Genomic DNA, 14,322 nt, shown 5'->3' on the forward strand with positions numbered 1-14,322 from the left:
TATCGACAAACCAAAAATAAACAATAACAATTTTTGCAAGACTTTTTTTACTTCGTCATTTTAATTGCGTCATCTCTTGTAACTTTAATTAGGTCTGGGCTAAGGAAAGAATATTTTGTGTGTAAACGATTCTACATGCAAAAAAATTGGAATCGCCAGATTCTAAATAAAATCAAACAATACATTTCGGACCTGTTCTCTGTGTTATACAAGCAACCATGAGTTTTGGTTATTAATATTGTCGGTAAGATTCAAAAAATAAATGTTCACAAATTCCACATGACTCGCGGTAAAAAGTGGTCTAAAACTTCTCTTTAAAGGCAGTGGACACTATTGGTAATTACTCAAAGTAATTATCAGCATAAAACCTCATTTGGTAACAAGTAATGGGGTGAGGTTGATGGTATAAAACATTGTGAGAAACGGCTCCCTTTGAAGTTATGTAGTTTTCGAGAAAGAAGTGATTTTCCACGAATTTGATTCCGAGACCTCAAGCTTAGAATTTGAGGTCCCGAAAGCATCTGAACGCACACAACTTGATGTGACAAGGGTGTTTTTTTCTTTCTTATCTCGCATCTCCGGCTACCAAACGAGCTCAAATTTTCACAGTTTTGTTATTTTATGCTTAAATGTTGAGAAACACCAAGTGAGAAGACTGGTCTTTGACAATTGCCAATAGTGTCCACTGTCTTTAAATATAATTCCACTTGAAATGCTACACTTGTCGTCTCAAGAAAATAAGTGGAACAATAAGTTTTGTTCTTTTCAGTCCAACAACCAGAGGCTTGAAAACAGTGTAAACATACAAAGTTCTTTTAAACCATTTGCAAACAACTTCGTTGACCAGTTGGTTTGTTACAGTATTTCTGCAGTATTTCATGTTTAACAGTGTGTGCGTTCGTTTAGCTTCCCTGGGTCGACCCCGGTGTGTGGCGGTTTTTTTTTTCCAGGACAAACGTGGGTAATTATCTGCACACGTTCGTCCTGGAAAAAGAAAAGGCCACACACCTACACAGCCCAATTTCATAGTGCTGCTTAACAGTCTAAGGTGCAAGCGTATTTCACAGGTTAGCAAGAAAATTAGGCGGCCCGCGGCCATCTTGTGCATTCCCATGGCTTTGTACTGTTACATCATTAATTTTTGTGCATCAAGCACTGGAAGGTTAGCATGCCTTTTAGTGTGCTTACAGTTGGCAGCGCATTAAAGGAACACGTTGCCTTGGATCGGACGAGTTGGTCTTTGAAAAGCCTTTGTAACTGTTTTTTATAAAATGCACATGGGTAGAAGATGTTGTAAAAGTAGAATACAATGATCCACACAAACATGCCTCGAAATTGCAGGGTTTTCCTTTTACCTCGTCGACTAACACGGGCGGCCATTTATGGGAGTCAAATTTTTGACCCCCATAAATGGCCGACCGTGTAAGTTCGCGCTGTAAAAGGAAAACCATGCAATTTCGAGACAAACTTGTGTGGATAATTGTATTCTACTTTTAAAAGATCTATCCAACCATTTAAAAAAAACTGGTTACAAACGCTCAGTTATCGACCAACTCGTCCGATTCAAGGCAACGTGTTCCTTTAAAATGGAAATTATGCAGTAAGCACAAAATCGCTGCTGAGCAGCTTTATGATTGTTGGGCCTGGTCTTTGACTATAAACCCTTCTTACAAGATATGCTACCACATTTGCACATGTGTATTATGTACTCTTGGTTGGCAAACGCTACAGAGTTGTGCATCACGTGTGCGCATCACGTCACTATCAGTCCAACACAAAAAAGTGTGTTTCCTCATTTTGTCACAAACGCACAATTTATTTTTACGTATTTCATGGAAAGTGGCTATTACCAATGCTGTCTGCACAGAATTTGAAAGTATAAATTTAAAATAAACAAATTCCATTTACATTTTCTATGGTCAACTGCACCCCTGAAAATAAGCATACAGATGCTGTCTTTTTTATTAATAGAAATACATAGGACAACGAGTCTGATAAATTTATCAAAACAATCAATGCTTATTACTATTAACAAAATTTCTTCAATTCTAAACAAATGATTTAGTTAATCACCCAACAAAGACAAAATTGAGAAATTTATTCCTTCTTTCATTAGAATGTATGATTACAGTGCACTGTTTTTCAGCCAACCTTTGCGCCAGAGATCCTCCTTTTTTTTTCCAATTCCACCCTAACAGGATTATGGAACTGCCAAGAGTCATTTCATTTCATTTCATCTTATTTTTTTCAATTCCACCCTTACAGGATTATGGAACTGCCAAGAGTCATTTCATTTCATTTCATCTTATTTGCGTGCCGAACCAGGAACTAGTTACTTGAACCAAAACCTTGATTTGCTCACCATAGACAAGTAGAAGAGCTTATTATGACCTCTAGTTATTGCTGAGGTATAAAGAGTCATTGCTGGCATAAGGCCAGAAAATTTCGGGGTAAAACCAGGGGTGAGAGTCATTACTAACGAAAAAGTCTGAAACTTGGATACAAATTCAAAGGTATGTTGAAATGTTGGCATTTCTACTGTTTGGTAACCCCAGCAGCCGGTTTCACAAAACGCTAGGATTAATCCTATCTCGAGTTAAGACAAGTAACCCGTCCTAACTTAGGATGGGTTCAATGCGTCCTACGTATTTGGATACGGAATTGAACCCGTCCTAAGTCCTAAGATCCTAATTAAGGAAGAGTTTGGTGAAATCGACGGCTGGGGTTATAGATTCCAAGGAGCTTTTGGAAACAGTATCCACAGCCCCAGAAAAGTAGACGAATGAGCAGGATTTCTTTATTTGTGGAAAAAAATATTGTCTGATTTTGTTTACCAGGCCGACATAAAAAGACTGAATTCAGCCAAAAGACTGAACAATCTCATCCAGGGGCTGACCTACATGTATACATGGTGTATGCTTTAACTCAGGCTATTTAATCATAATCTTTCTGATATTTCCAAGTGCAAAATTTTTGGAAATCAGACTAAAGTAAGTAGGAAGAACATCAAGCCTGTATCTGAGGTAGGCCTACATTAAAATAATGGCATTTCCACCTGTGGTAACTATTTGTGTTATATATTTTACAGAGCTTTAGGAACGGTATCCCTAGAAGTCAGCACAAGAAAAGTAGATCAAAGAGCAATATTTCTTAACATCTGAAAAAATAATTAGCTACTCTTTCTAACAAGGCAGACAAAAACATCTCAGATAATTTTGTTTTTAAATATTTCATCTTAAATATGTCAAATTCATATCATGTCTGACGTTTCGGTTCTTTTCAATATTTTTGCTTCAGTTTATTGACCTAAAAGTCAATACAATTATTGCCATTTTACTATTTCGTTGGGAGTGACCAATATTGTAACAGGGCATCACTTCCACCCTTTTTATATTTTCATTAACAAATTAAAACCAGCCTTCTTTGGCAAAAAGTAAAAAATTCAACACCACTGAAATTGTTTATTCAGTGACAGTGATCATAATATTCATTTTTAGATAATTTCTCAATTTTGAGTACAAAATATTTGTTTAAATCATGCTCCCTGTACACACGGTGACATTAAATAACTCACATTCTGGTTATTTAATAAAAAGGGGACTACACAGTTTGTCTACCAAGCATTTTTTTAATTACAAGATCGAGACTAAAATGCTGATGTAAGAGTTGTGACAAACTCTTCGTAAAGCACCGATCCTTATTAAGTAGGATTTAAAACTTTTGTTGACCATGTCATCTTTGTTGCCCGAAATAATGAACTTGCACACATTCAAGGACCTTGCTGGCAGGCAAGATGCGACACGCGTCATATGTTAAATTTTACAATTTGTGTCAAAATAAATTCAAGAGTTTAAAAAAATAATAACAACTGAAAAAGTGTTAAGATGTGACCCCCTTTTTCATGTCACAAGTTGATGAAAATTAGACAGTGCAATCTCAATAAAATATCGGACTCTTATGTTATCTCCACTTGAGATGTGTACGAATCGATTCTACAGGAAGCCCATGGTTTGTGGCTCTTTTGAGCAAACATGTGGTGTCAAAGGTCACATGGTTCGTATGTTTCTGAACAAAAAAAAATTGTTTTGGCAATTACAAATATAGTGACACGATTTCGGATTAGCATATTTTGTAAGTTACCTAAATAAACAAATGATTAAAGATTTAATTCTAAATAACAAGTGTAACAAAAGTGAAAAATCTGAGTGCGTAATTCTGTAGTTTTTTAAGAATTAAAGATACATGTAATACACAGGATTGGTTAAGCTGACAAAATAGTAACATAGTGTTCATATTGTGTGTGATCAACCGTACATGAAATGACCAGCCTGTGAAAATTTGGGCTGCATCAGTTGTGCCAGTCAGGAGAAAGTAGTGAAAATCCATTCACAAATTTCAGCATGTAAACACATCATCCTTAGTTTTGTTTGTGACAACCGAAATCAGCTGTTGCTTTTTTTTCAGGTTTTCAAGTATAGTGTTCTCGAAAACGACTTCATTTCAGAGGAAAATATGTCACCGAAAAAGGATTCTGGTATGAACGTAAGCTTTCAGACCAAGATTAAACAATGATATTTGATCCTGTATAACAACGCCTTATAAGGGGTCTTGTCAAAATTAATCCAGGACAGGTAGTCGAATATCACTTCTCCGGTGTAATTTTTCTTCCTGGTATTCCGTCAAGAGACAAAGCAGGCATGCAACTGTAACTTCACCAAATAAGAGTAAATTACAAAATTCCACTGATTTTGTATAGTATTTTTCAATTTTAAATGTTAAAACTGAGATTAAAAAAGAGGAAATCAGCTGATCCGAGGAAAAGATGCAAACCTGACACTAGAGGTTTAATCGCTGAAATGCATACAGTTCTATGATGCACTGAAGACAAGCCCAATGCGCCCTGCTGAGCGATCTGACTGGCTGATTAAACGTAGAAACAAACTTGCCATTTTAGAGCAGTTTGAAGGTCATAAAACTAAGATGTCTAGTGTGCACTGACGTATTAGTGAGACAAGTAAAGAGACCCCCTGCTTGTGTTTCCAGTAGATGGGATCTAACTTTCTATGGTTCATACAGTGTTAGCCAGTGAGGTGCCTAGGTGTTTTTGGACACCCTGTTTTTGTAAGGGCAAGGGCACCAAGGCATTTTTTTCCTTGGTAAAAGGCAACCTAGGCGGAAATGTAAATTAGTACTGGAGCATTTCAAGGGCACCAAGGCAACGACCAGGGGCTATGGAGGTAATCGCCTTCGTTGCCTCCGTGAAGTATCAGACTCGATTGTATGTGAACAATTTGCATGCCCAGGTTTTAAATTTCAAGCCAATTTGGACACCCTTTTACCCAATCCAGAACCTTCCTCTAGTTTGTAAACAAATGTGACTCACATGGTTTCTCCGACACCCAATTTCAAACAAGGTGAAATAACAGCAGGTAAAAACCTTGTCTCGGCCGGTACTTATCCCCTGGTTGTCCTGGACTAATTTTCACAGGGTCCCTAAGGCCATGTCACAAACGGCAACTTCGGCTACACCTCTGGCAAGGTTGCGTGCTTCTGCCTATTCTGCAAAACTGACAGACGCGCTGATCTAGCCGTAGCTGTAGCCAAAGTTGTAGTTTGGGACACTGCCTAAAATAATACTGTGGTCTTTAAACGGTGGTTTTACATCACCTCTTGGATTTCCTCATTGCTTCTTGAAGGAGTTTATCAAAATCCGTCTGTGCTTTCCCGCTATTCGACGATGAGGACGGTTTATAGCCGTAGTCGAACGCATCCTCCTCCTGGGCCATGGAGTCTGCATCAAAGATAAAAGTTAAAGTGAAAATATAGCTCAACAATTTTCTGCTAAGCAGACATGAGCAGGATACCAGCCACAAATTGTACAGGGGATGTGGTAATTTGGCTGGTAACTGCATTCCGATAAGCACAATTACTTTAAACATGTTAAAGGCACTGGACACATTTGGTCATTGTCAAAGACCAGTATTCTCATTTGGTGTATCCCAACATGTGTCCAGTGCCTTTAAGTGAGAAAAGGTACCATGGTAAACATCATCAAGAAGTTGGGATCAGATGAGGTCAGTGACCTATGACCTAGCCACTTACCAAGGTCTTCATAGTTTGATTTGCAGAATTGTCTCCGCCCACCGAAGCATATATCATAAACAGGTTCATCGGGATCCTTATTCGCACCTGCGGAGAAAACGGCCAAAGTTTCAATATCAAAATCACTTTTTATAAATAAGTTTATTTACTAAGACAGATCCAATTAATTATTTGGACAGAGTAGTTTTTTACATTATTACAACTGCTTATCTCCAAGGGCAATAAAAATAGTAAATTTATCAAAATAAAATATATATAAATATATTTATTTATTTACTAAACAAGATAGTCTTGTCATTATTACAACTGCTTATCTCTAAGGGCCCTGTGTGCAAACAGTAAAATAGTAAAAAATAGTAAAATTATCAAAATAACATTTATACATTTATGTTTATTTATTAAGACAATTTGATTTAATTGATTAAGACAGGATAGTCTTGTCATCATTACAACTGCTTATCCCCAAGGGCCCAGTGTACATCAGTAAAATACTACAAATTAATAGTAAAAATCATAAAACTACATGTAGTTAAATCGTAAAATACACAGCAAGAAGAAAAGGCCATGAATCAAAAACAGAAAATAAAAACAAAAGAATTAGTCGTAAAAGTTAACAAAAAGTTTTAAAAAGTTTGTAAAAATGTAAAACACATCATAATAGCAAGTCACTTGATACTAAAATATGAACAAAACAGTTAAAACCATGCATGCACAAAGGTCAACTCCATTGCACTGCAGTTTGGCAACAACAAAATAGACAAATAGCTAAAATAACTTTAAAGCAAGATAGAATAAACAGAAGCCAGCAACAGTCGAAACTGCAAGACTCGCTCTTACCAATGCATAAAAATTTGAACTTAAACTCTTAAAAGTAGTCCAATTGGAATAAACAAGTAATAAAAATAACGACATGTAATGCGCACAAACCCAACCTGCTCGATGTTCAATAAAGACAAAGTCATTTTGAACGCACTTTCGAAAGAACATCAGAAAATGGAATGAGGACAATAAGAGAATTGAAACATCAAAATCTTTTCACTTCTCTTTTCACAAAGTAAATAAGGTGAAAAACAAATATAGACAAAAGGCATTTTGAACGCACTCCATTCAAAACTTCTTTTTTGAAACAACATAAAAGACAAGATATCTTGAAAGAAACAGAATGGAATGAGGAGGACAATAAGAGATTACTCTTTACGGACTTACCTTCAACGGCAGCATAGGCATCACACTTAAAGTTGTAGGTCACAAACGCGTAGTTGTCCCTGCGAGAGGAAAGGTACCGTTCAAGATTCAAATTATTTGTTTAGCATGAAATGGGTCTTCCCTGTGTATATAAGGAGAATAAAAACAGAAAAATAACAGCAAAAAGCAACCAGTTTTTATATAGCACTTTTCACACCCGAAGGTTGTCTCAAAGCGTGTCCAAACTTACCACCCCTGGCCACTGGGCCTTTTAATTCATTCTTTAAACCATCTTAGCTCCCTGAGGAGTATACAGCCTGTGCAACAATTATGGGCTACTCAGCTAAATCAGTCACAAGAACCATCTCTGCCCACACAGGTACCCATTTACCCCTGGGTGGAGAGAAGCAATTATAGTTAAGTGTCTTGCTCTGGGACAAAAGTGTCATGACCGGGATTCCAACCCACACTCTGCTGAACAGAAACACCAAAGCTTGAGTTCAGTGCTCTTATCTGCTCGGCCACGACACCCTACAGCAATGACAATTCACGAGCCTCAAAGTGTGAAACCAGACCTTCAGGCTACGGTGTCTTCACAACCCGTTCACAAAAGCAAACAGAATGTTGAACCTACCCTTCATCTCTGAAATGAAGTGTGATCCGCTCTATTTCACCAAACTTCTCAAAGCGCTTCCTGATGACCGTACGCGTTGTCCCGTACGGTATTCTTCCAATGTAAACAACTCGGCGATCCTTCTGCATGGGGGAGGGAACAAAAATAGGTAAATATTTTTGTAAGATCGATATAAGGCAGAGCAATAAAAGTCACTTTTTTAATGAACCGCACAATCGATAGAAAGAATGAATGGGGAATTTCCTTGGGTTTTTGCCTTGAAGGGTTTTTATAAGTTTTTTTGCCGATGTGCTAGCTATGTAAGCGTAGAATGTGAAATACGCTTGACGTAAGCGCGAAATTCCTTGTTTCCTTAAAATTGTCACTTTTACATCTTAGAAACAGAATCACTTCCTCACCCATTGCTCCAGCTGCTCCTCAATACGTTGCTCTCTTCTTTCTTCAATCTGTTCGATGCTAGCGCTTCGTCTGTCTCGTCTGTCTCTTCTATCAGATCTGCTGTTAATTGGAGAGTGGGGATTAAAATCAATTTTCAATTCAATTCAATAATGATTTGTTAAAAAATGTATTGCAGTTAAAAATTGAATTGCACATGCAAACATGTAAAAAACAAACATCAAATAGACATTAACAAGGCACCACAGCAATTGCTGTAGGTTATTTCGTGACGTGCATCTACTCTGGAATGGCAAAGGTCATGGGTTTGAATCCCACTTCAATATATCAGGCCTGATACTTCAAGGTGGCAACAAAGGTGATTGCCTCCATGCCCCTGGCCAATCTTCCCATCCACATCCGTGCCTCCACTACACTGGACTCATTTAAAACCGCTCTAAAAACACACTTATTTAAAGGACCACGTTGCCTTGGATCGGTCGAGTTGGTCTTGGAAAAGCGTTTTGTAACCGTTTGTTATAAAATGCATATGGTTAGAAAGATGTTGTAAAAGTAGAATACAATGATCTACACAAATATGCCTCGAAATTGCGTGGATTTCTTTTTACCTTGTCCAATAACACGGTCGGCCATTTATGGGAGTCAAAATTTTGACTCCCATAAATGGTTGACCGTGATAGTACGCGACGTAAAAAGAAAACCGTGCAATTTTGAGTGATACTTGTGTGGATCATTATATTCTACTTTTAAAATATCTTTCTAACCATATGCATTTCATAACAAACGGTTTCAAACGCTTTTTATAGACCAACTCGTCCGATCCAAGGCAACGTGTTCCTTTAAATCCATCTAAGCTGTTCAGTTTCTGCTATTTCATCCCACTTTTAATTGTCATTTTTTTTGTTATCATTCACTTCTTGTTCAGCGCTTAGAAACCTGGTATTAAGCGCTATATAAATGCATGTTATTATTATTTATTATTTCCTCATAGTGGTAACCCTTTACGAAGGAGAACATGCGTTGGTGCTCTTGCCATACAAGCATACAGGCCTGGGGTCAATTTCACAAAGCAGTAAAATCCATCGTAAGACAAATTGTCAGTATCGCCATAGTGATTTGCATTGTGGCATCCCACTTTACTAAGCAACTCTGTTCGGTTTGCAGTTATGATCAATCTTATCTCTTTGTGAAATCGGCCCCAGGTATATGAGTGTGTATTTGTTGTCACCTCACTCCTAGGGAAAGTACTGAGTACGCAGTGCTTTTACACACATGATGTATGGGTTAGAAACCAAAGAACATTCTTTATCCCTGATGCAAATTTAGCGTTGATTTAATTTTAAAGGTTGTTTTATTTACCTGTGTGTTCTTGGTCGACTCTCTCTGTGACTAGAACGTTGTCTTTGTCTCATTCTGGATTCACCAGAGTGTGACCTTGACCTAGACCTCGAAGGTGACCTTGAAAATGACCTTGAATGCGACCGAGGTCGCCAATGGCGTGACCTTGAGTGTGACCTTGAGCGTGACCTTGATATGGAGCTGGATGAGTGTGAAGCTGACGAGTAAGTAGAGTACCGCCTTCGGCGGCGTATGTAAGAGCGCGACCTCGAGCGCGACCTTGATCTAGAATATGACCTCGATCTTGACCTTGAGATGTACGAGCGCCCTCGATGTCTGGACCGTGAGTATCTTGAGTCCAACGAGGAGGAAGAATACGACCGGGATCTGACAGATGATCTTGAGCTTGAGCGCGAGTAAGACGAGTAAGAGCGAGATCGAGAACGAGATCTCGGGAGACGTTCTGAATAACTGCTCTTTCTAGACTTTCTGACGTGCAGTTCCTGAGTCTGTTTATCACCACTTGTCTGTGAATTTGAGGTCTGTTCTGTTTCATTGTCTAGTGGTTCGCATTTTATTTTGATTCCGTCGATCATTTCACCACCGTTGCTTATCAATGCATCATCCCTGTCCTTGATATCAGTGTTTTTAAGTTGGCTGTGGGTATGGACTTTGTGATGATGGTGATGATGATGATGATGATGATGTCTTGATTTATGATGGTGAGGGTTAGAGTCTGGATGTGTAGCGGTGCCCTCATTGTCCTTTGATGGTTCTACGCTGGATTTCTTGTGGAGTGACTCTGTCTCAGCGGGCTTTTCTTTCAACTTTGTCATCTCTTCTTCCAATGCTTGCTGCTTCTTGGCTTCCTCCTCCGCTTCCTTTACTTTACTGATCTCCTGGTACATATGTTTCCCGATAAAATAGTCTGGGATTTTGTCAAAGAATTCAGGTTTTTTCCCTTTGTGAGGGGCCTCTTTTTCCAGCAGTGGTTGAGGCATCGGCACAACACCTTGCTGTTTCTGTTTCCCCTCAGCATGCTTGACAGTATTGGCGGGCGACACTTCAGGCATTGGGTGTATGTAATCTGGAAGTTTATTTATAAAAGCTGGTTTGTTGATTCCGCCGACCAACCCCTCGGCCAGGGAATTCTCGCTGTAGTGACCGCCGACAACTCTTCCTTTTGTCTTTCCTTTCTTTCTGATTTTGTACTTCTGTTTATACAAAGCTTTCCTTTGCTCGGCGGCCAGCTGACTGGCTTTGTTCACAGGAACTGGCGGGTCCTGATTTGCGAGTTTCGGGTCCTGCACATTGCAATAATCGTGGTCCATTATGAGGTAGTCGAAGCCCTGGTCGGCGCTGCAGATAACCGACAACCCCTGTGGCTCGACGGTCAGTGGGCTTGTGGTCCGGCTGCCTGGTAGACTGACGGTCATTCGCTCTTCTGGGATCTTTTCCCGCAGACGTTTACTGGGCATGGCGATTGGCTCCATTAAAATGGTGGATTTACGCTTCACAGGGGCTATCTTCTTTGTTGGATTCTTTGGTCCTGAAAAGAAAAATTAAATAAATAAACAAATGATAAAAGTTCTGATAGAAAGGGGGAGGGTGTTGCAAACCTCAGACCCTAGCATAGGCCATCAGCAAGCAGGCCTGATACTTCACGGAGGCAACGAACGCGATTGCCTCTCTTGGTTCCCATGAAATGCTCCGATAGACAATTTCAATTTCCTAGAAGGACGCCCTTTACCAAGAGGAAAATGCCTTGGTGCCCTTGCCCTTTTAAAAACGAAGCATACATGCCTGAACAAGACATGGAAGCCTGTTACAGAGAACACTACAGACGACTCCATTTTATCTGAGGGTTAGAGCTGGTAGGTCTGTAAGTCTACACAATTTTGTTAACAAAGTATACAAGTACAAACATTTGTCAGCCTTTTTCAAAAATACAAAAGTTCCTTCACCACTCTGGGATCTGATCCCTGGTTTTGTGTAATAATCCAGTTCAGGATACCCAGGATGTTGACTCCCGCAGGGCATTGCACTTTGGACAAAACGGCGAAATAAATAAAATGTGCCACGACTTAAGTTTCCTTTACTGTCACTTACCCGATAATTTCTTTTCGACTGAACTGGTTTGCTGGGGCTCACTATAACACACATAAAACAACAACAAATCATACAAGTTTAAAATATGTTCTCTCTTCAGGTTCTTTTATAGATTTGATCAAACTTTGATGTATTTTAGTTTTCGCTACAACCAAGAGCCAGCCTGGAGGTTCAGTTGTGAGAGGGCAAGGCTATTTTCATTTTGCAACTAGGGCATTTCCAGTGCATAAAATCAAAGTCTGTTGGGACATTTTAAAGGGGTATCAAGGTCAATACCAGGGCAACAGAGAACATTGCCTCTATGGCCTCCATGTTACTCCAGGACTGACACAAACATTAAATCAACAGATATAGGGCAACCGATTGAAAATATAATCAAGGCTGACCCTCAGCAAAACAGTTCACTTCTGAATTCTTTATGGATAACAATATTTACTGAACTTCACAAAGATGGTGAAAGTTTGATAAGGCGAATAATAACCGCCAAGGTTGATTTACAAAACACAATAGTGCACCAAAGGCCTCTCACCACACCCTTCTAACCCGTGGGACAAGCATAGTGTTAACCAGAGAGGTGTCTGGGTGTCTTTTGGACACCCTGTTTGAAATTTGTAAACTCAATACTAATTTGTAATTACACCCATTTTTTTTTAATTTCCAGCAAAAATTGACACCCTTTTACCAAATCCTGGCTAAATCCTTGGGGATTAGCTACAGACTACCATGGGTATCTGGGTGTCTTTGGTACACTATATATACGCCTTTCTTAATATTTATGCATGAGGTACGTCACAATACTAATCCAAAACGAGGTGATGGGTGCAGCCATTGCAAGTGATGGGGGATGTGCACCCATAGCCTCATTTTGGATAAGAATTATGACGTCATGCATAAATATTAAGAGAGGCGTATTGGGGTAACTTTTCAATAGACCCCTTGCATTGGCCATCATCGCCGAGGCCCCAAAAATGAAACATGCACCTGTGTACGCCCCCAGAAAATGAAAGGTCTTTCTTTGACCTCAGTGAGGGCGCTGTGCGGGTTTATGAAATCATATATGCAAGAGGTCTATTCAAAGCAAGATGCAGAGTTTACTGAACACAGCATTTCACTCATCATTAGTGGCTATCTTACCTGACTTTGATGGGGTCGGTTGTCGTCAGGGCTGCTTCCTTTTGTTCAAACTGCTGCAGCAGACTTCCCAAGTCAGCGGCTTCAATACCTGGAACAAAGAACAATAACAGAAGAATGTTTTTTTTTTCCCCTTCATCTTATGCAGAGAATTTTCATATACTTTTGAAACATTTTGTTTGAGCCTTATTCCTTCAATAGAGGGCGCTGTGCATTAACCCATTACCTAACTCGAGCACGTCTTCTTTTCGATATCTATCATCGTCCACCAGTAGAAACTTGTGCGCATCACTGACGTCATCGTAGCCGGACAGATGTTCTATTGTTAGATTCCCCAGATCTCCCATGTCCATGGACGTCGCCGGGCTTGCTGTTGCCGGCTCGTCCATGAGGGCAAGATGCTGTTCCAGTTCGTACTCCCTCTGGCGATGGCATGGCTCACGAGGGGGGAACATTATCTGGTAATGTAGGGAGGTCAGATCCTCTTGATTGTCCTCCATGTTTTGTTGCTCCTTCTTGTTGTAATCAGCGAAAAAACTGTAAACTGAGAAGATTTAAAAGGCCACATAAAAATTAAAAAATGAGCCAAAAAGGTACTTTTTCTTTGGTCGCATGACAAGCATCTTCTTGCAGCGGGTGTGTATTAGAGCACAAAAATTCAAGTTGTGGTGGTTAATATTATTATTAATAAGGCATCACAACGTACGAGCAATACTCGCCCAGTTGCAGTTCAAAGACAAAATCATAATTAGCGAAGGCGGGTACAGTCTAGTTGTGACAAGTTTGGGGTAAAAAACAATTTTTTTTTTCAGTTAAAATTACAACTTTTTTCATTTTCAACAGATTGAAAGTAATAATAATTAATATATTATTATTTAAAATATGACTCTTCCACATGTCTTTAATGATTTGTTTATTTCCAAACTTTGTTTTAAAGTGCATTTAAAATTTGTTGTCGTCAGTTGTCGGCTTTTAAATGCGAACGTACAACACAAACAACAGTGCAATTCCAAAAAAACATGTGCATGTGGTGTGCATGTGTGCATGGTTGATGGAGCTGGTGTGTGGTGTGCAATGAAACTGAATTGTCCGGGAGACAATATGGTTCGGGACAATGACAGTCTACATTCCTGCAATCTTAAATTAAAATTGTTTTCTCCTCAATCCTCACTTTCAAATGGGTTATCGTTCAACTAAAAAAAATAGGAAATTCGACTTACATTTTCACACACTACACGAAAACGTGGCGGCGGCGGTTCACATGCATTTCTCGATTTCTTCATAACATGTGTACTTTCTTTTCTGGACTGGTAACCGGAACCGAGGTTATTGAAATAGTTGATAACACGAGCGGCGGGAACCACTCACATTCCTCACCTTTCTGTAAAAGTAGTCTGGTGCTCCCTTTATACACAAAAGAGCCCTGA

General features: G+C 39.2%; 1 protein-coding gene across 2 annotated transcripts; it reads right to left on the minus strand.

Moving 5' to 3' along the window:
* Window positions 1–111: 111 nt before the first annotated feature.
* On the minus strand, window positions 112–14,181 carry LOC139940609 (uncharacterized). 2 transcript variants are annotated; one of them, XM_071936948.1, is made up of 10 exons: window positions 14,116–14,181; window positions 13,122–13,439; window positions 12,899–12,986; window positions 11,765–11,805; window positions 9,677–11,204; window positions 8,320–8,416; window positions 7,922–8,043; window positions 7,309–7,367; window positions 6,103–6,189; window positions 112–5,791 (listed from the first exon to the last, which is right to left on the minus strand). In XM_071936948.1, the coding sequence occupies exons 2-10, from the start codon at window positions 13,393–13,395 to the stop codon at window positions 5,664–5,666; spliced, it is 2,424 nt and encodes an 807-aa protein (XP_071793049.1). In that variant the 5' UTR covers window positions 13,396–13,439; window positions 14,116–14,181; the 3' UTR covers window positions 112–5,663. The 2 variants fall into 2 exon arrangements, with proteins under 2 accessions (XP_071793049.1, XP_071793048.1); XM_071936947.1 differs by having other exon boundaries at window positions 8,320–8,419.
* Between the last annotated feature and the right edge of the window lie 141 nt (window positions 14,182–14,322).

The sequence above is a fragment of the Asterias amurensis genome, chromosome 8 (genome assembly GCF_032118995.1).
Source record: "Asterias amurensis chromosome 8, ASM3211899v1".
NCBI lineage: Eukaryota > Metazoa > Echinodermata > Asteroidea > Forcipulatida > Asteriidae > Asterias > Asterias amurensis.

What these genes read in the sequence shown, in the direction of transcription:
- LOC139940609 (XM_071936947.1), bottom strand. Translation starts at nt 13,395, where the DNA reads ATGGAGGACAATCAAGAGGATCTGACCTCCCTACATTACCAGATAATG. An exon ending in AGAAGACGTGCTCGAGTTAG is followed by an intron (nt 12,987 to 13,121) that starts GTAATGGGTTAA and finishes TCTTTGTTCCAG; the next exon opens with GTATTGAAGCCGCTGACTTG. An exon ending in ACCGACCCCATCAAAGTCAG is followed by an intron (nt 11,806 to 12,898) that starts GTAAGATAGCCA and finishes TGTGTGTTATAG; the next exon opens with TGAGCCCCAGCAAACCAGTT.